General features: G+C 33.7%; 1 protein-coding gene across 14 annotated transcripts in view; it reads left to right on the forward strand.

The window, feature by feature from the left end:
- Positions 1-21094, forward strand: part of DOCK9 (dedicator of cytokinesis 9) — a 112313-nt gene that overhangs the window by 70637 nt on the left and 20582 nt on the right. For 5 of the 14 annotated variants that reach the window (XM_051780556.1, XM_051780563.1, XM_051780554.1 and 2 more), the window contains exons 28-39: positions 966-1112; positions 1755-1838; positions 2464-2575; positions 5209-5387; positions 6144-6260; positions 6957-7077; positions 7875-8008; positions 11158-11272; positions 12775-12841; positions 15235-15282; positions 17035-17171; positions 19992-20107. In XM_051780556.1, coding sequence (XP_051636516.1) covers positions 966-1112; positions 1755-1838; positions 2464-2575; positions 5209-5387; positions 6144-6260; positions 6957-7077; positions 7875-8008; positions 11158-11272; positions 12775-12841; positions 15235-15282; positions 17035-17171; positions 19992-20107 — 1377 coding nt within the window. Of the gene's footprint in view, positions 1-965; positions 1113-1754; positions 1839-2463; positions 2576-5208; positions 5388-6143; positions 6261-6956; positions 7078-7874; positions 8009-11157; positions 11273-12774; positions 12842-15234; positions 15283-17034; positions 17172-17680; positions 17725-19991; positions 20108-21094 lie in introns of all 14 variants that reach the window. The other 9 variants (XM_051780561.1, XM_051780565.1, XM_051780558.1 and 6 more) reach the window with 2 other exon arrangements.

A 21094-nucleotide genomic window follows, 5' to 3' on the forward strand; every position in this document is an offset into this window, starting at 1 on the left:
AATCTAGTTAAAACTATGTAAATAACAAAGTACTTAAACAGTGTGAATGTTGTTTGGATTTCAGTTTAAAAAAAAAAAAAAAGACAACTAATTGTACAGTTGCAACAGTTTTTGTCAATGTCGTCAGCCTCACACCACCTGTCCTTTAAGTCCCTTCAGACAAAAGACAGAATCTTTAGTAAAGGTTGTAAGATATAGAGAGACTGCAGTGCCAAAAAGCTAAAAAAAACCCACTTACTGACCAGTACTGGTCAGAGTGTACAAAATCATTGATGAAGATGGTGAGTGGAAAGAAGGAAATTGTGAACAAAGAGGAAATCTTTTAAGCTAATTGGCAAACTACCTAAAAGTAAGGGAAAACAGTTCTGATTGTGGAAACTTAAAAGCACAGAGAGTAAGATTCTGAAGCCTGAGATTTTGAAGTTGCAGAGGAGCAAGAGAAAGAAAGAAGCATGGATGACAATTTCTTCAATGGAAAACAGAGAAGGTATTATTACCAAGATAGTTGCAGAACAGCAAAAACTGTTTTTCTTTTTCAAGGCAGAAAAGACGGTCTAATAATGCATTTACTATATGTGAACCAGCTGGTGTCTGCTTTGGAAAAGAAGATGGATAAAATTGAAGGATTGCCTCTGTTGTCAAGTTTGTTGGGGTATAGAAAAATATTAATGCATTGTACTTAGAAGTTTTTATCATTGAAGACTGCCTTGCTTGAACTTCAATAACAGATGTTAGGGCATGTTGTCAAAATTTATTTTAAGCAAATGCTCTTTTTTCTGCTTTGGTGTAGAAAGTTCAGGAAAATATTGAATTTAAAGAAAATATTTTGTTAAAGCACAAATTGGAAAATTTGAAAGTTTTTTTCTCTCTCCTTATCAGGTTATCTATATCTTATCAAAAGTAAATTTTCTGATGTATTTTAGTTTATAAATGATATTAAATATTGTGTCTCAATTTGTTTCTAGCTGTTGCGAAACCAGAGATTTTCTGCTTCCTTTCATCATGCAGTTGAAACAGTTGTTAATATGCTAATGCCACACATCACTCAGAAGTACAGAGACAATCCAGAGGCTTCAAAAAATGCAAACCATAGTCTTGCTGCCTTTATAAAAGTAGGTACAAGAGACTTGGACTCTGTGGTTATTCTTTCAATAATACTACTTCTTCATGGATTTTAAAGAATCTTAAAACCAACTCATATAAAGCTGAATATGCATAATGCCTTTTAAATATAATTTTATGTCCAAGTTAAAATACATTTGCAACTGCTGTAATCAAAAATACATATATTCTGAAACTTGATATTTTAAAAAATTAATTTATATTTTATTCAAAATATGTTTTTATTTTTCTTCCTTTTTCTTTAAAAATTTTGTCTGGGTTACCTTCCAATTCTATGAAAGTTTTGAGTAGTGCTTTATTTGCATGAATTTTATGTAGACAGACTTCCAGTATCTTTCATTTTTCAGCCACTAAGACCTAGGAGGGATAAAAAATGGATGGGAAATAAAATGGTTGATAAAACTGCTAGTGGCATATAATTTTCATTTCTATCAAGATAGAGTTCTTCTCAAACTGCTTTTTATTTCTGATTTGTTTAAGTTCTACACTCTAAGGGAAAATTTGGTATTCATATATGTACACATAGTTTGCTTGTTCTGTTGGCTTTTGTATTCAAATTGAAGTATCAATAATGTGTTTGGAAAATAAACTTATTAAATCAATTGTATCTTGGTTTTACTTGTTTTCCTCAGAGGTGTTTCACTTTTATGGATAGAGGCTTTGTTTTCAAGCAAATCAATAACTACATCAGCTGCTTTGCCCCGGGAGATCCGAAGGTACTCATTGCTTTTACACAAACTATTTTTAAGAATTGTCTCCTCTGCATGGATAGAGTCCTGCATTAAGTCTTCAGATTTTTTTCCCATTTACATTAGAAGCCCCTGATCTGTGCCTAGGGCATTTTTTATCCATCAAACCACTTTTTCATGTTTTGTTTCCCATTTTCAAGTGCATTTTACCACCCTAGAGCACGTGTATTGCAAAAGCTATTGGGGCCTGAGGATGCAACAGTAAGCAGAAGTTTTAAGCATGAGTGTGAGAAGTCTAAAGTTGGAAGAGTTGTTATTTCATAAGTGCTTTCACCACTACATTTACTGGAATGGCAAAAGCATGTATCAGATACCCAAAGAATTTCTGCTGTGGGTCCCAACTTTTCTTATGTTAAAACATAATCTGCTTGTAAACTTTGGACAATGGGAACAGTAAATGGAATTATATCCAGTTTTTACGTATGAATTACGATCAATTTATTTTATGCTGACATGTGGAACTTTGACAGGTCTATATCTATCAGTGCAAGACTGAGATAAATCACTTTTTTGTGTTAGAAAGCTGTTTTTAATGTGTTGTTCAAATTGCTGCAGCAGTTGTTTAATTTATACTTTAAAATTATTTTTGCAGACTCTTTTTGAATTCAAATTTGAATTTCTTCGTGTAGTCTGCAACCATGAGCACTACATACCTTTGAATCTACCAATGCCATTTGGAAAAGGCAGAGTTCAGAGATACCAAGGTAAGTTCTTCCAAAGTAGCATATAGTATTTTTCTTAAATGTTATCTTTGTATTATTAGATGTGGACACTGCATAACTTCAGGTCTGTGAGACATTGGAAAGCTTGAAATTGTTAAATAGAAGTCTAAAGTTGTAATCCTTTCATTTAAAGGAAGTGTTTAGGTAGCAGAGTAATCTCTCTAAGGTATCTATTCTTTGAGGACATGATAAACTACATCCTTGACTCCTCTTGCCTTTCCTGCTATGCTTACTAAGTTTGCTTTTTTGTTTTTCATGAGTTAGCTTTTAATTCATTAGTTGTGGAAGCCTGCAACGTTCCTGTAAGTAGGTGTGTAGTGTGAGACTTGGTGTACTTTTTGCTTTTTTTATATAGCATTCAGGTTAAAAGGGACTTCAGTAGGTCTGTAGCCCATCCTCCTGCTCTGATCATGTTAGGTGTTCCTTTGCTAGATGGAACAAGCTCATTTCCCTCGATTTCTCCTGACAGTACATGTGCTCCAGCTTTTTAAGTACCTTGGTGGTCCTTCACTGAACTCACTTAAGAATCTTGTTGTACTAGGAGGCCTAAATACTGCACACAGTATTACAGATATGTCTAACCAATGCCAAGTAAAGAGGAACAAACACTTCCTTGATATGCTGGCTATGACCCTGTTGATACAGCCCAGTGTGCTGTTAACCTTTCTTGTTGCCAGGATGCCATGCTAAATCCTGTTGAAGCTACTGTCCACCTGGACCCCTAGATATTTTTCAGCAGAGCTGCTCCCAAGCTCGTTATTCCACAGCTGGTACCATTGCTGGAAGTCGGTCCATCCCAGGTGCAGAATTTTGCTTTTGTCCTCGTTGAATTTAATTGCCATTTCTGTAGAACAATTTCTATAGAATCTAGATGCTTCTGTAATGCAGCTCTGCCCTTTGAGCATATAGGCCACCAACCTTTGAGCCCAATGATCCATGTAGTCATTTTTCAGTTTTTCACAATTTATAATGACCCAGTTTGGATACAACAGCCATGTGGACATCTGCTGTTCTCCCCAGCAGACAGGTTTACTGGTCTTAAAACATGATTTACCTTTGGTAAATTTATTTTGGCCATTCCCAGTCACATTCTTCTCCTTCACTTGATGCAAAATGATTTGCAAGAAGACTTCCTCTGTGACTTTTCTAAGGACCAAAGAGAGGCGTGTAGTCCCTGTTCATCCCCTGTTATTGAAGGTGTATGTAATGTCTACCTTCAGTCCTCACAGGTTTACAATTATGGGAGACCCCCTGATTACCATGGCTTAACAAAGGTGATAATGAGTTATATCAATTAACTAACTCTCTCAAGTATCTCATCTGGTCGTGTGGATTTGCATGACTGGAGGTCTCAGGAGATCCCTGACCTGATCCTCATTCACTGCTGATAATTGTCTTTCTTGAAGCTAGTCTCTAGACTGTTAAGGCCTGGGAATCAACAGAGCCTTACCCAAGTCCACTGTCTCTAAATTACAGTCTGACATGTTTTCCTTTTTCATTAGTGCTAATGTAGTGGTAAAAGCTCTTTTTGTTGTTATTGGTGTCCATTGCCAGTTTGAGCTGTAGCTGAGCTTTGGCTTTCTTGATGCATCCCTGATCTCCTTGATGCATGCAAAACATGTCACATGTTAGCTACTGCATTTGTGGCTGTGAAGACATTAATTTCTTCCAGGCATTGAACTGTAGCAGAAATCACTAAACAGAGGTGAGGAAGGTGCTTTTACAAGTAATAAGAATACCTGCCTAACATATTTTTGTAGACTAGGTTATTTTTTTATTAAATATTTATTCAGTAGACTCTGCTATGTTAGTAAGGCTAAGTAAATAATTAACATTGCAGTAGAATAAGATAGAGCACGATTTGGGACTATGATCTGGACAGCTGCTTAGAACTTTTTTCTGTCTTTGGCTTTTTCAGCCTTCATGTGTCTTGGATAATAATACTGCATAAGTATTTTCCTAGAAAAGAGACTACGAATTGGCTTAGGTATCCTAAGAAAATAACAAAAGTAGAGAAGATAGTGTTTCTGATTACACAATAAAGAACAGTGTAAAATGCTGCTCCCTGAGTAGGAACTAGGAGTTTGGCCTGTAAAGAAGACCTTTGTCTGAAGCTTTTCTGGCTCTGTTTTGCTGTGTCAAGCAGAAGGTATTTCAGGTGATATGGTTGGCTCTTAAGTGAGTTACAAGAAGACCTGTGGAAGTTACAAGAAGGCCTGTGCTGTCTTAGCTATATTTCTTTCTGACCTAATGGATTCCCTTACCGAGAGAGATCTTTGAAAAATAAAAGTGCTTTGAGATTAGCATCTGTTTTTTGATGACTGTACTGAACCATGACAGTGAATATGAGAAAATTTTGGACACCTCTTCATCTGAAATTGTAAACGTATATATATTCTAATAAATGAGATCTTCAAGCTGAAGTTTCTCTTATGATGTCATATATTCAGTACATAAATGAACTGGATTCTTTTATTACACAAAAAGTACTTCCAAGAGGGAGCAGTTCGACTTTGCTGTGTTTGATGTGCTGGGTTTTACTTTAGCCTTAAGTTAATTGATAAATTGATTTAAATAAAACCATCCCTTACATGGAGCTTGTATTTTACTTCCAGACCTTCAACTGGATTATTCATTAACTGATGAATTCTGTAAAAATCACTTCTTAGTTGGACTGCTTCTAAGGGAAGTGGGCAATGCCTTACAGGAGTTCAGAGATGTTCGGCAGATTGCTATCAGTGTGCTCAAGAATTTGATGATAAAACATTCTTTTGATGATAGATATGCTTCCAGGGTAAGTGTATTGCTATGCTAGTAGTACAAAATAATAAAGATTAAGTGTGCACACATACAGAAAGCTTTTTTATTCATAAAAGAAACCCCTGTTAATTTGCAGCAAAACTATTTCTGCTCATACTATGATGAAAATTTTACTGATCTGCAAATTCCATCTATTTACCAAATGAAATGACAAAGCACAACTTTTAGTATGTGTGGGTTTGCATTTTAGCACATATAGACTAATTGCTGTTCTTAAAGTAATCAGATTTTTACAAGTGTGTTTTAAGCTCTTCTTTTCATTAAACATTAACTCTTAATATTTGGCATCTGTCCTTCCATCATCTATTGTTCGTAAAATAAGCATAAGAAAGCTACAAGTCATGGTGGTAAATTTTCAGTGATTTTTAATTTTCTGACTTTTTTTAACATCAGCTATGCTGTGGAGAAGCCATAAAATTATAATGAAAGGTATAATTAATTTATCAGCCTAACATAATATTAATCTACTTGGTTAGTTTTAGCTGAAATTACATTAATTTTGGAGTTCTTCTGCATTATTTTTAAGCAGTAAATAAAATTTGCTGATCTTCTGTAATTTAGAATGAAATACAGTGATGATCACTGCTTTCGTCATTTATGAACTTGTGAATGTGGGCAAATATTTATTAAATGCTCTTTTTTACTAATGTAGGAATGAATAGATTAAAACTAATTAGTGATTGAAAATTAAAACTGTAATTTTTTTAATGAAGTGCTAAACTCTATTTAGGGTCATCAAGCAAGAATAGCCACTATGTATTTGCCGCTCTTTGGACTGCTTATAGAAAATGTTCAGCGAATCAATGTTAAAGATGTGTCTCCATTTCCTGTTAACCCTTCCAGCAATGTGAGTGACCATTTCTGTTTGGTATTCTGAATTATTGTTATCATATTTTAATGGTAACATGTATATGAAACACTATGTACTCCTAGCAAACAAAGAGTTTCATAAGCTTCAGAATTCTGCAGTTTTTCAATTCTGTCCAACACTGAAACAAAAGGACCACAAAAAATGGTTAATTTTCTAGAAATTAGAGAAGAATTTAACCTTAAAGAGTGCACTTTTGGAAGACTTGCAGTGTAAGAGGGCTACAGGAGAATTAATTAAAGTGGAATTTATGAAGGGTATATGTTGATATATTATGGTTGCATACAATTATTGAATCTAAGATTTAATTATTCATGTATTTTATTTTGTTCTTATCTTGCTCTGTTCCATTTGGTATTAAGAAAAATATTCCAAAACTCTTACAACAAGAGAAATATTTGGGTGTTTGAAATAAAATTATTTTGAGTATTTTTGAAATATCTGTTTTATAGTGTTTAAAATTCAGTGGAATACTCATTTGTTCCATGTTTCCTGAGGTATCATAAATTTTAGGCTATCCCAAGGTTGTACAAATACCTGAATATCTTATTCCATTCTTTAGAGCATATTTAATAGAAATTAAAATCTAAGGAAGAAATATATAACAAATACTTCTCTAGAAGATGCGTCCATTATGTAGAAAAATTGTCACATTTTTCTCTCTTTTCCAAACAGAGTGCAAAGGATGATGCACAGATTTTGCCAACTGCAAGTCAGTTAGTAACACCACAGAAATCAGGAAACACGTTGGATAACAATCTTCCTAAAGATCTCTTTGGTGTTATCTCTGGCATCGGTAAGCACTTAAAAAATATAGTAATTAAAAGGAACTGGTTTCTTTTTTCATTAATTATCAGAAATAAATATTCCGTCCAACTTTGGTTGCTTTCTGCATGTGTACTTGAACCTAATGGAGTCAACAGCTTAGCGTGGATCTGATTTCAATCTGTACATGACTTCTGTCATTTGGGATCTTTAGGATTTGCTTTTCCACATGAAACAAAAGCTAATTCTTGAAGTGATACTCCTTTTTTCTCTTCTCAGAAGTGATAGTTCTTGTCTTGTTGCAGAGAAATTGGAGACAAGACTAGCCTTAGTCACTTACGGCAAGAGTGCCATAATCTGCAGTTTTGTACGTGGTGTTAGAGATCACCTCTAAGCGGTGATTTTCTTTATGCACCTGGGCATCCTCTTGTCTGTCTTCTTAATGTGTTTTTCTATTTGTTGTTGTCTGCTGTAATTAGCTATGACACTTACTAGTCAATTAAACAGAAAAAGAGTTGAAAAATGGGAAAGGGGAGTTTTTAAAATAGGCTTCATGGAAGCATGCATATGTTGCTGTATATGGTTTTTACGGATGTGTGTATGTAGTACATAAGTCTGTGTGTATAAGTATACATATATAATTTGCTGAAACTCTCAAATAAGTTTGTCTTCATTAAAAGTAACTAAATAGAGTTCATTATTTACTTACTTAAAAAAAATATATATGGTGATTTGAAGTCTCACTAAACTGTGGAGTGACTTTTATCAGTATATGTATTATTTGAGGTTTTTATATTGTTTGGGGTTGTGGTTTGTTTGTTTTTTTAGCTTCCCCATACACCACATCTACTCCAAATATTAATAGTGTGAGGAACGCTGACTCAAGAGGATCTCTTATAAGTACAGACTCAGGAAACAGTCTCCCAGAAAGACAAAGTGACAAGAGCAATTCTCTTGACAAGGTAAAAAAACCCAAACCAAAATAAAACCCCAAAAGCATATTCCTAAAATTTTATCCTAATTCTCATAAGAGTTAAATTCTCTGATGTCCATTGTGAATAGTCTTTCTAGAATAACTTCAGAGCAGTATTTTATGTAAGGTTTTCTTTTGCGAAATAATTATCTTGTGAACTCCTTTTACATTGCATTTATTAAGCTGTTTTGCAGAAAATAGAAACAGATTTTCAATGTAGAGACATAAGCAAGCAGTTGTTTTTTCCTTAGATAGAGAAAGGTACTAGATAAAGCATATTGAATTTTCCTTGAGGGGACCAAATTGTAGTTAGGACAGCTTCTTTGATTTTGTGGAGACCATCACTCCATCCTGTTCACAATATACTTGGCATTTTTAAAAGGCTGAAAAACTAGTTGCTGTGCTTTCTCTGGGTGATTTCTTTTATATTAGTTTGACTTTTCTAAATCATTTCACTTTAAAGCTGTTACAAATTAGGAGTTCTGGCTGCAGTAGCTATGAGGTATTCAGTTGTGTCTTTCTAGAGTTTGTGTTGATACTGCTCACGTTTCATTTTCTTAGAGGTTGTTGTGCAAGTCACAACATGTTAACTCTTTCCCCTTGACTCTGACATGCCTTCGTGTGGCAGAGAGAGAAGCTTCTCAGAAGGCACTCTGCTTATGCTATATGCCCAAATGGAGAAGAAGAAGAAAATTCTCACCCTGCAAAGAAAAACCGTGTTACTATGGATTTTTCACTTCTGACAATTCCAGCTTTGCCAGAGAAAATTTTGCATACTACTCTCTCTCTTCAGTTACAAGAAGTATCTGTTTTTTGTGCTTGGTATAGTTAAGCTTCTGAGTGAAGTGTGTGGTCAGTAGTTTTGCCGCTTCTTTGCAACAGTTGAAACTCAAACCCAATATATTCAATTTAAGTATGTAAAATATGTTTAAATGTCAAACTTGGAGTAGTTTAAGTATAAAAATCCGATCAGTTGAAATATTTGCAGAATTTGAGTCTTGGGGTCCTTGACCAAGGTAATTAAGAAGTATCTTAAGTATACACTGTTGCTAAATGGCAATGCTGTCATCTATTAATTAGTTGTCATGCTGTTAATTACTAACTTGTGGTGTTTTTACCAAGTAAAAGGGTTTTCAAAGGAGTCAGCATCCTTTGAAAATTCTGCTCTGGTCTACCAATTTAGGTAACACAGGATTTATGTTTTGCATGCTGTTAATATTTTTCCCAAATAATACTTGATCCTGGCTTTTTATTTGTTGCTTTCTGAACTTTCTTTCTAGTAGATCAGATGTTCAGTGCATGTTATCTTCAAGTTTTTGCTCATTGCTTGATACTGTTACTGAAAAGCCATGTTTTTGTTCTAATTTTCTTTCAGAATAACCTGTAGCACTATACTTGTGGAATCAGAATAGACTGGAAGTATATCAATTTCTATATTAATATGTGCATACTTTGTAGGTTACTGGCATGATTTTAAATTAAGCTTCTGAGTAGCTGTAGTCCTAGTTTTATCCATGTACATGTTCAGCTATTTTAGTGGGAATATTATGTAATACTCTGGACCTTTTCTGAAAGTCTAGGAAACACAAATTCTGTTCCTGCTCTGTCACCCATTAATTGCCTGCTCCATTATAGTATCCTTAAAGCTGTATAGTAGCACCTTCTTGTTCACCAGAGATATTTCAAAGATTTTGGTTTTGGGGTCTTTAGAATCTGCACTAATCAGGCTTATAGAGGTGTCCATTTCCTCCTGAATAACTTCTGGCTGATATTCTTTATAGTTTCATATTCAATTTCACTGTGCATCCATTCAGTGACTAGTACAGGACAGATTTACACAGATTGTTTTGGGACAGCACAGAATGCATTAAAGGGCTCAGCAGTCAATGGATGTGATTGCTGTGAAGTGTTCCTTCATGGATTAGCATGTCTCCTGCTTTCAGTGAGAAGTATTCTTAGAAGGGTTGTTCTGCCCTTGAGGTACTGGCACTTCTCACTTTGTTTTAGAAACCAAGTGCTTTTCTCTCTTGAGACTATATTTGTATTTTTATTTTTTCTAATTTTGATACAAAGAATTTCTTCCAACACTGGTATGCATCCTGAAAAAGGTCATGAGGCCAACTGTAGAAACCAAAGAGTTGCACAGATCAATTATACCAGACTGTGGACTTTACAGAAAACTTATTAAATGTCTCATTCATTTTTGGTTTGCATAAGTGGCTTATTGAATGTGAGAATTAGGCACTTAAAAGAGCATAATCTGTATTTTAAGATAACATTTATATAGTATGTCTTTAAAAGTTTCACACTGAGGATTTTGTAACACTGGATTGTGTGGAAATTATTCTTTTACAGATAAGTCTTTGCCAAAAGTTCAATTTATCTATTTTCACATTTTTATTTTTCAGGGTTTTTTTTGTGGTACACATTTTGAAAGATCAGTTATAGAGTTTTTTCTTTTTGGACAGACGACAGTGTTCAGCATTGCTGATAAACTTCCCACAAGTATAGTAATTGTATTAAAAAAAATGAAGCAGGGAGAGGGTTTTGGTTTGGTTTGGGTTTTTTGTTTGGTTTTTTAGGGGGGAAGGGAAGGAGGGCAAGAGTAAGTTACTTAGTAGTCATTAATCTTCCAGAATGCATATTATTGCCATTTATGTATGTTTTCCTTGAGGTTCTTACATCTTTAAATGGAAGGAATTTTGTAGAGGCAGGCCTGTCTACAGTTCAGGATAAAGTGTCTCCAAAAGCAAAGGAGCATATATGTATCACCTGACATTAGCATTTATTTTTTAAGTATTTAATCTAAGCAGCAGGGGCATGCTTGATTTCTACAGTATGAGTATCTTTGTATAATTAACTTGATTAATAAACACTGTTAGGTAACTTTTCCTCTTACTCCTCTTTCTGGGGGAAAAAGTCATACAAAAAAGGAATTTAAATAGACAAAGGCAAAGAGGCTTAATTTGGTATACTTCATGTGTGTAACGTGTGTTTTAGTGACCTGGCTTCATGAAACATTTTTGTCTCCATTCTGAGATCCTTTTTCTGTTGCAGGAATTCAAAACAATTGAAATCATTTTAGTTTATTATCAGTTTAAAAACTCTTCAGCCAAAATACATCTGTTTTCTTTTCAGAACCAACAGAGCAGCACTTTGGGAAGTTCTGTTGTTCGATACGACAAACTTGATCAAGCAGAGATCAAAAGTCTGCTCATGTGTTTCCTTCACATTTTAAGAAGCATGTCAGATGGTAGGTAATTCCACCTGTTTTTTATAAATTCAAAGTGATAAGTTTTCAAAATCAGCAGAATATTTTAGGTGTAGGTACCATGATGTGCTGCATTTTACAAATATGTATGATTGCTCAAATTAAACTCTGACTGAAAGAAACCTTGTAAGCATTACATACTCATTATTTCTTCTAAATGAGAGGCTAACTAAAGGACTTGTTAGGAAAGTGAGTATTTGTGTGCAAGTGTACAGTTTGGTCTGAAAAATGGAGATGAAGAATAATTCATTGTTCTCTGGAAGTTTCTCGGGCTAGTCCATTCCTCCATTCTGTAGAACTTCCTGTATGACAAGGAACCAAATTATTTGGTTGCTGTGTATATTTCCATTTCTGGAATGGGGATATTATTCTGGGTTTTTCATTCTCCTGGGATGTTTGTGGATGATCCATTGAATTTTTGAAAGAGTCATATTATCCTGGAGAAGGGTACAAAGATATAGAAATACTGCATGAATGGCACATCTTACTTTTTTGCTAGGATCATCCCTATCTGTGCTAAAAACATTGACTTTTTCAGTTTGTGCTGTCAAAAGTAGTTAATTCATTCTCTGTGCCTATTTGGTTGTTAATTTTTAAAATTCAAGTTTATGTAGTACTTGAACTCTAATTTATTACACCTGTTAATCAAGAATGAGTATTGAAAAGTTAATAAATATTCAATATCCAATCACACCATTAGATTTTCATGTAATTAAATTGATATTATTATATATAATTTAATTACAAAGAATAATAAAACTCACAAATATATTTTTCACTATTTTACACTGTAGAATATGTAAGGAGTTATCATATTTTCTTGGATATTCAATTTTAAACCACAGTGGGGATTTTTTTGGTCTCAGTTCTCCTGGAAAAGAACAAGTGTCAAATAGACTTTGTCACACATTTCTTTAATAATTTTGAATTTTTTAGTTAATTTTGAACATTTTTAGCAAAAGAGACCAGGTCTTGGCTATGCAACTGCATGCTTTGTAGAACATATGTAGCCATTTTTGAAAATTGTGGAAGGAAAAACTGAAACCTGTGCTGAATATTCATAGTAAAACATCATAAATTAAAGAAAGAAGAAATCATAAATTTGCATTTAAAAAATGTTGAGACTGATCTGTAGAGAATCATGCTATAGGACTAACAGTCAAAAGTATTCTGAAGTCTTATATTTTTATAACACCACAATCACTATGGACTATACAATTATTACTATTTAAAATATGAAATTGTATATTATGGATTAGATAAAATCATATTGTAGACATTCATTTGGAGAATTGATACGTGAATTTAAATGATCATCTTCAAGGAAAACTTTAAATAGTAATTGTTGTCTGTGCCCTGCAAGCCATTTCTAGATTCTCTGAATCCTCAATATCTGAAAACTAAGAACTTATGTTAACTCTTGTATTTAATTTTTTGTGTGTTTGCTGCCTTTATCTTGTTTTTAATATTTTTCGTTTTCCTAGACGCGTTGTTTACATATTGGAACAAGGCTACAAAATCTGAACTCATGGACTTTTTCACGATTACAGAGTAAGTTTTTTTGTTGTGCTTGTCATTAAATTGTACATTTCACTATGCTGCTAAAAACAGGAGTGTGATTATAAGTGTGTGTATATGGGGGGTTTTTTGTTGTGTTTTTTTCTTTAAGTAATACCATCTAGATCTGTTCAGAAGTCCTTAATTTGATGTGTACAATTGCATGTCTGTCCAGTTCCATGATAATCTCTGGAATTAGACTATAGATAAGGGATCTCGGGAAGATCCTAAACAGCAAGTAGTGCTCAGAATATTGCTGTGCTCATGGAAGAGGTACCAACTGTCTTGTTACCTGTCTTCATTAAAATGCATCTTGTAATCTTAACTGCTGAATTTATATGGTTGCATATCAAAATGAATTGAATTCTGTAACTTCAGAACCATCCTCCTAGCATTCCTCTTGTGTCTTCTGCTGTTCTGTAAGGGAATAGGATGAATCCAGTATTTGTTATCAATGGCTACACTCCATCTCTATGCACACTCAGTGTGTTTGTTCATGAGAACTGACTGATACATTAATAAAAAGTGGAGAAGGCAGTGTTTGCTTGAAGTGATGTACGACAGAAGCATTTCTGCTTGCCTTGCTTGTTTCACTGGACTGCTTTCCCTTGTTCCTGTAGTAGAGGCTCAATGTAATATCAGTTTTTAATTATGTTATGGAATGTGCTAGTCAGGATCTCTCTCAGGAATACATCGTAGGTAATTTTAACTCATTATTTGAATACATCTGGTGTGATATTTATTGTACTAGAGACAGAACCAAACAAGTTAATGGGTCTACTTGGTAGACTCAAGCCTGAGGTATAAACTGTATATCAGTATTTTTTCATTAAATTTTTATTATTTAAGGGCTGGACAGGAGTGGTTGGGATCAAATCAGTAATCTCAAATTACTAATTATAAAAGAATATTTCCATCACAGTAGTAGTACATGGAATACAGAATAAAATTTGTAGTGAAGTGGATGATACCACAGTTCCTTAAACTAGAGCAGGAACAAGGCTCATACCTCTCCCAATTCTTAGAGTATTTTGCCAATGCAAATTAAATTCATTTTGCTCATGCTTTTTATTAGTAAGGTCATTACAATAGTTTCTCATTACACTAGTAAGAGCATGATTTGTAGGTACTCACCATGCAGAGAACTTTTTCTGAAAAACATAGAATCTAAAAAGACAAGGAGATATCAAAAGGGGAATTGAGGTTAGTTTTTTAATAGAATGACAAGTTTTCAGAGGCAAACTGCATTCTGATTTTACAGTTTGGAGACAGCTAGAGCTACTAAAGGTCTGAATATAAAATGGAGCTGTGTTGAAGTTATTATTTGCCAGTCTTATCTCTCATTCACAACTGGCACATGTAAGAGAGAGCCTTAAAACTGGCTTTCAGTTTGGATTTACACTTTAAAGAAGAACTTCTAGAACATTCTTGCCTGAGGAACAATGGAAGTTGCGTTAACTGTTCTGTATTATCAGAATAATTGCTTACAGTGTGAAAAGAGTAAAATAAAATTAGTATTGCAGCTTCCATTCACACCAGTTTTCTTGATTTAAAAGTATGACTTTTAGTTTGTTGGTCATTAGTGTTGTGGACTTACCAGTAGCATAGATTATTAATTATTATTGGGAATTTGTCTTTATCATCTTACTGTAAAACTGTATTCCTTTTAGAAAAATAGTTCTTTCAGAAACCCTATTGTTATTCTGGAATCTGGAGACCTTAAATAAAACCCAACAAAACAGAAAAAGCCAATCTGTAACCAAGAGAGTTTAGACCAGGGTAGGAAGCAAAATGTTTTGCCCTTATTTTTAACCCTTATACACATTTTGCAAAATATGTGTTATGTATGTAATGTCTAGTTATCTCTTCCCTCCTTCATGTTACTTGCCCTGGCTTCCTGTAAATAACTGTAACTGTGGGCCATGTCTCACATAATGAAATTTTATCTGTCAGACTCAGGACTAAACCTTTCTTCTCTATAAGTATTAAAAATCTATAGAGGATATGGAGCAGTTGATGTTTACAGTTTTCAAAGGTGGTTTTTTTTTTAACCATTTAGCCCTTCCACCTTGTCACTGTTAGACTTGTGCTAGTGGTTTTGATTCAGAGGTTTGAGGTAGGTGTGCTCTGGAGGCAGCCTTATGTGCCTTTTGCTGTCAATCCCAGTTTGCCAAAAAACACCAACCATCTGTGACTGATTTCAGAAGAGCCATGTTTACCGTTCCTTGGCTTGGGGACTGGAAGAGAATTTTAAGGGTGGGTGAAATAAAGAGGTTTTATGACCTAGGAGTTTAAAGTTAAAAATAATAGTTGAATAATTCAAATGTACATAAATCTAGAAGAGATTGTTTCAAGTGTTGCTTCTCTGACCTATGTGTTCTCTGCAGAGTATGCTTACATCAGTTCCAGTACATGGGAAAACGATACATAGCCAGGTACTGTGTGGAATTTAAATTTCACTGTCTCGTTCACTAAGTATAATAGTGAGTACACTATGCTTTGAATCTCTGTTACAAATAAATTGCAGGAGTAGAAAAGTTACTGTGAAATGATATGTAACAGTTTGAAGTAAGTAACTTGTTACTCTATTAACAAATCTGTATCCTGTCTGAAACTATGGTATCTTTTTAGGAATGATCTGTGTGGTGTTTATCATCAATTACTTTAAAATCCATCCCTTAAATGCTATCTTTTACCGCATTTTTTCCTTGAAATAGTCTCTTTGGGAAAGAAATTTTATGATTTGTTTCATTTATTCACATGACCATAAAACCATGTACATTGAAATGGTTTAGAAATTTTATATATATAGTGTTTTTACTGAAAGGTGATTAGTGAACATTCCAACGCTGCTGTTTCTCCATTTGAAATCCAAGGAAAATCTGTAGGAGTCAGAAACTTTTATTAAATTATTTTAATATCTTTGCATTAACGTGTTTTTTTATACAAAGTAATTTTTAATAGAGTAAAATATAGCAACTTGTTTAGGCCTTGCATTTAGTTGACATAATAGTACTGTTATAATTATACTGGTGGGGTTAAAGTACTGGACTTCTTGAAATCAGTGAGAAAGTTGTTGTTGACTTTGAGTGGTAAAGCATTCTAACTATAATGTTAGCTTTTTAGTTTTTAATTTAGATATGTGAATTTCTTTCTACAAACTTGACTGTCTCCTTGGAAATTTTTCAGAAAACAAAAATCTCATCTCTGTTCACATAACCTAAAAAAAATAAAAAATAAATCTGGCTTTGTTAAGGTTTTGATTGTTTCCTTTGTATTCAAATGTACTCCAAACTCTGGATTTAGAGGAGTCTGTAATTTTCAGTCTTTTTGTAAACATTATTCCAACTAATTTGTTTGACTAGTTGTGTAGAAGACACTATCACACTTCCTGTTTGTTTACTGATCACCTGGTCTGTGTGCTGCATGTTAACACTGAAAATGTTAAGCTATTGAAATCATCTGGTGTTCTGCAGAAATACTGAATTTTCCCAGTAAATGTGGCTTTCTAGTCTTTCACATTGTCATTACACTGAATGCACGTGCTCTTAAAATACACAAATGACAGAATGAAAGGGAACAGGGAATTCTGTGATTCAAGCACTGGTTTTCATTTTTCATCAGCTCTGGTGGTGGTACACAATACAAAGTTAGGCTGTACTGATTGCTAACACAGATCACTTTTCTGTTTTCTTCATTTGATTGCTGCAAATTTAACAAAGTCTATGGCTCTTCTCCCTTCCTGCTTGGGTAAGAAGTACATGATAATATCTCAGTTAACTCCTGCTCTCCTATTGCATGTGCGCTTTCTAATTTTGCTGCCGTGTGTCCTTCTAACTTTTTTGCTAAAATTTTTGCAATCAAAATAGAGAATTCAGTTGTGGGTTCTGAATATTTTCAGAATATTTATGTTCTCAAAAAAACTTGTATTTTCAAAAGCTCTGAAGTAAATTTTGCGCTTCAAGAGTGACTGCTTGTGTGCTTTTGCTTTCATGCTTTGAGGTTTTAAGAGTTTGCTGTAATGCTTTTTTTTAAGCTACCTATTTTTGTTTATAAAGAAAACAGTAAATAGGTTGCATTATAAATCTCTCTATAGAACTTCTTGTGCTTAACTAACAACACTTCCTGTCTTGCCGCAGTTTGACACGTCTAACTTTTGCTTCTATCCCATTTCACCCATCTTGCAGGAACCAGGAGGGGTTAGGATCCATAGTTCATGATCGAAAATCTCAGACATTGCCTGTTTCCCGTAACAGAACAGGAATGATGCATGCCAGATTGCAGCAGCTGAGCAGCCTGGATAACTCTCTCACTTTTAACCACAGTAAGTCTCATGACATGATAACATTCATCGTCCTCAACCAGTACCACAACACCAGAGACAGGTCCCAGAGCCATACCAGTGCGTTTCAGTGACTTTTACTGTTCTAGGTCAAATGAGTAGCTGCAAGCAGTCGATGGTCTGTTCTCGGCTTTATGATAGAACAATCAATGCTGGCTGATGCCATAACATGGAGCATGGTTAACTACAATGTATTTTAAAACTGATAATTTTTTAAAATTATATACACTTCAAAATTGTGCTTCACGTTGTTACAAAATTTACTTCTTTTTTTTTCTATTTACCTTATTAAGTTCATTGTTTTCCTCCCACTTGGTCTTATGAATTACTAGTCTACAAGTAAATATATACACTTGGACCATATCTCCATGTTTTGACATCCCCTAAGAGAAGTAAGTTTCTTAGAATTTCTACGAAGATTGTGAGCCCATGATTTGGTTTGTCTGGAAGTGAAAAAGCGTCCAATAATGAAGTGATTTTTCTGTTTTCAGTGTGAGAAAGATATCAAGTATTCTTGGAATTTCTGTAGACAATGGTAAGATTTAATCAGGTTGAAGTCAGCTTGTATAAGACTGCTGTATTAAAAACTAAATCTGCTTCTGGCCTATCTTTTCAAACATGCTGCTTCTAAATCGCAAAGTATACTGTATATAAAATATTCTAAAGCACCATTTTTCAATTTTCAGCTTCAAAAAACAATGAAACTGGTTGACTAATCCAGTAAAATACAACACTGGTACTGAACAGAATTGCGTGCAGGAAAACAATTATTTGAGTTAACTGTATGTTCACTGTGTTCATTCTTTGATTTCCCAAAGCATATCTGACTGTCCCTTAAAATCTTTTAGCTCTCTATCCATAATATAAAGCAATTATATTATGTTATAATATAATATATTATATAGTTAGCCTAATTGCAGAAGACTTATCACAGGCTTGTGTAAAACTGGAAAAAAAAAATCCCACAAAACATCTGTTCATAAATGCATTATCACATCTCTTTAAATATAAGAAATTAAATTACTTGCTTTTAAAAATATCAGACAAGTATATAGCTGTGCAAATTACTTTTTTCTTTTTGCAATCAGTCTACTGCTTCTATATCATAATTTCTATATGATTGTTGATATGCAGAAGAAAGCTTTTACACTATGTGATTACACATTCAATACAGTACATAGTAGATAAAAACCAATTCTTAGAAAAGAATCTCTGGGAAATCACACATCCCTGTGCAAAGAGATTTCATACTTTTAGAACTCGACTGTGTTTATTGATTTTTTTAGGAAACAGCAAGCTGAAAGATTTTAATAAATGCATGCTTATGTAAAAAGAAACTTTCTTTTCTTTTCCATCTGAAGGAAATTATGAAGGAAGGTGTCTCATTCACATAATTTTGTGTAAAATGATAATAGAGTTTTTTTTAATGGACATTTAATGAATATCAGGATATTGCACCTTGTATTGACCGAGGTTTTACAATTTGAAAATATGTTGCTGTGAAAGTCAGTCAAGTGTGAAATTGATTTTTATATCTTTGGTCTTGTTGTTGTCTAACTTTTAGTTTTGTTTAGTTGTCAGTCTGCCTGTATCATGTATCCAAAGTAGTGTCCAGATCTTCAATAATCTTGTGGGTATTCTGTATGGGATACATAAAGGAAGAAAGTATCTGGTGGAAATAGTTGCTTTACTTGTTTCTAAAATCAAGATTCTTTGGCAAGACAGTTGTCTATTAGTGTAAATTATCAACATATTTTCTCCCTTTCTAATTATCTAAGCAATCAATAGAACTGAAATAATGGTGTAAGTGATATATCTTATCTCTGAGAAATTTCAGTATAGTTTTGTGCTTGAAGAAACAATATATAAATCTAAAGAAACTGGCTGTTATGGGTATACATGTGTAGTTTAGCCAGGGAAGCAAGAAGGTGCAGAAAGAAGTGGCCAGGGGTCATTATAAAAGAATATGTAATTTTTTCCATTCTTCCCTTGATCTCAACAAGTTTGTCATCCATGTAATTGATTTGGTGATGCTAAGTTGACTATAAATCTAACATATAAACATGATCCAGACCAAATTTTTATAAAGCACCTTGGGCACATTTGTCAACCTGGTGCTTGAAGACCAGTGTTAGGGAACATAAGGGACATATTATAACAAGTGCTGAAGCAGGATATGTTTTTTTTATTATTAAAATACAGTACGGAGCTAGAAGCAATAGAATGTTTTTATTAAATACAGAGCTATTACATGGTATTGCTACAAGTGCAGAATTCATTACTTGGGTTTTGAGCTGCATATAAGTAGGTGATTGTATTCCTGCAGCTCTTACTGTTTTGTATTTTCATCATGGTTGACTTGTGATTAACTTTGAGACCATTATAACATCGCTAAATTACCAAAATTACATATTTTCAGCTGTAACTTCATCCTACTGCAGTATTTATTTTATGACTATATATGTGTATATATATATAACTGTACCTTTATATATATATACACCTGTGTATGTATACACATATATTTGAAATATCACATATTGTTTTAACTGCTGTTTAATGCTTCTATTGTTGACATTCTTACTTAATATATTTTATGATCACGTGCAAATTATGTTAGAATAACTATATGTCTATATTTGAAAAATATTTAAATGAATACGAATTATTTTTCTGCATTGAAGACTAACTTCTGTCAGGCTTTTACTTGTTAATCTTTTCCTGGTTCATCAAGTCTTTTGGAAATAAGAAACATTTAAATGAGTGTATCCAGCACTTACACTTTGTTTGGAATTTCTGTAGGCTATGGCCATTCAGATGCAGATGTCCTTCACCAGTCTTTACTTGAAGCAAATGTTGCCACCGAAGTTTGCCTTACAATTCTGGATACTCTATCATTATTCACGATGGCTTTTAAGGTTTGTTCATGACTTGATGTTAACTTCTCCCATAATTATCTTCGAGAAGAAATATTTTTAAAAACTATTTTTAATTACATTTTACAGTCTAGTAATATAGCATTGTATTTTTAGCTTTTCTAGCATTGTATTTCATTGTTGTATCATGTAAAAGCTGATAATATATCAAAGCAAAATGCTTTGGCTTCAGTTACACATTATACACAGACTCCATACTGTTCAGCAGTAATCTGTGGGGAAATCTCCTTCCTCATCCGAACTTCTTAAAAATATTTCTAGAAGTTTTAGTGTCTACCTCATATCAGTGGTAAAAGTGTCTTTTAAAGGCCACATGAGGTGAAAGATCTATTATATGGCAAAACCGTATCTGGATACTGTCAGACTTTTATATTGAACTTGGCTGATTATTACATTAATTGAACTCATTAATAGTGATTTGTGTGTAACATCTGTTACACACAAAAGTTACATCATCTGTAACTTTTTTTTCAGTTTGTCCGCTAATAAATCTTTTTAGTTGTATCAGTTACTGTAGCTCTCCCACGGAATCTTTATATAGCATGCCCATTTACTTACCCCTCTGGTCTGTTTTTTTGAGATTTTCCAGACATTAGAGGTCAAGCTATAAAAAGGAGAGATGATAGAGATGATAGTTTTAGTTTGTTTCTCCACTAATTAATTAGAGCAGTGTATCCATATCCTTGCTTGAAGAATCAAATTTAGTGTCTTACCTAGTTATGAAAACATGAGCTTATTTATAATGAGATTCCTTTTATTAGTAATTTAATTAAATAGAGTTTAGAGCCAGTTCTGTCCACAGATCTTATGACAGAATTGAAAATGAAGATACCTAGTTATAAAGATTTAAAGTAGAAGAAACACTAATCTTTTAATTATCGACCCATCGTACCTGGAATGACAATCCTTCAAGGCTATCTGTGTGTTTTATGTTGAGAAAGTAGGGTAAGAGTATGCCAGAATAGTCTC

The sequence above is a fragment of the Manacus candei genome, unplaced genomic scaffold, assembly GCF_025592945.1.
Source record: "Manacus candei isolate 608988 ecotype Guabito, Panama unplaced genomic scaffold, ASM2559294v1 h1tg000014l, whole genome shotgun sequence".
Classification (NCBI taxonomy): domain Eukaryota; kingdom Metazoa; phylum Chordata; class Aves; order Passeriformes; family Pipridae; genus Manacus; species Manacus candei.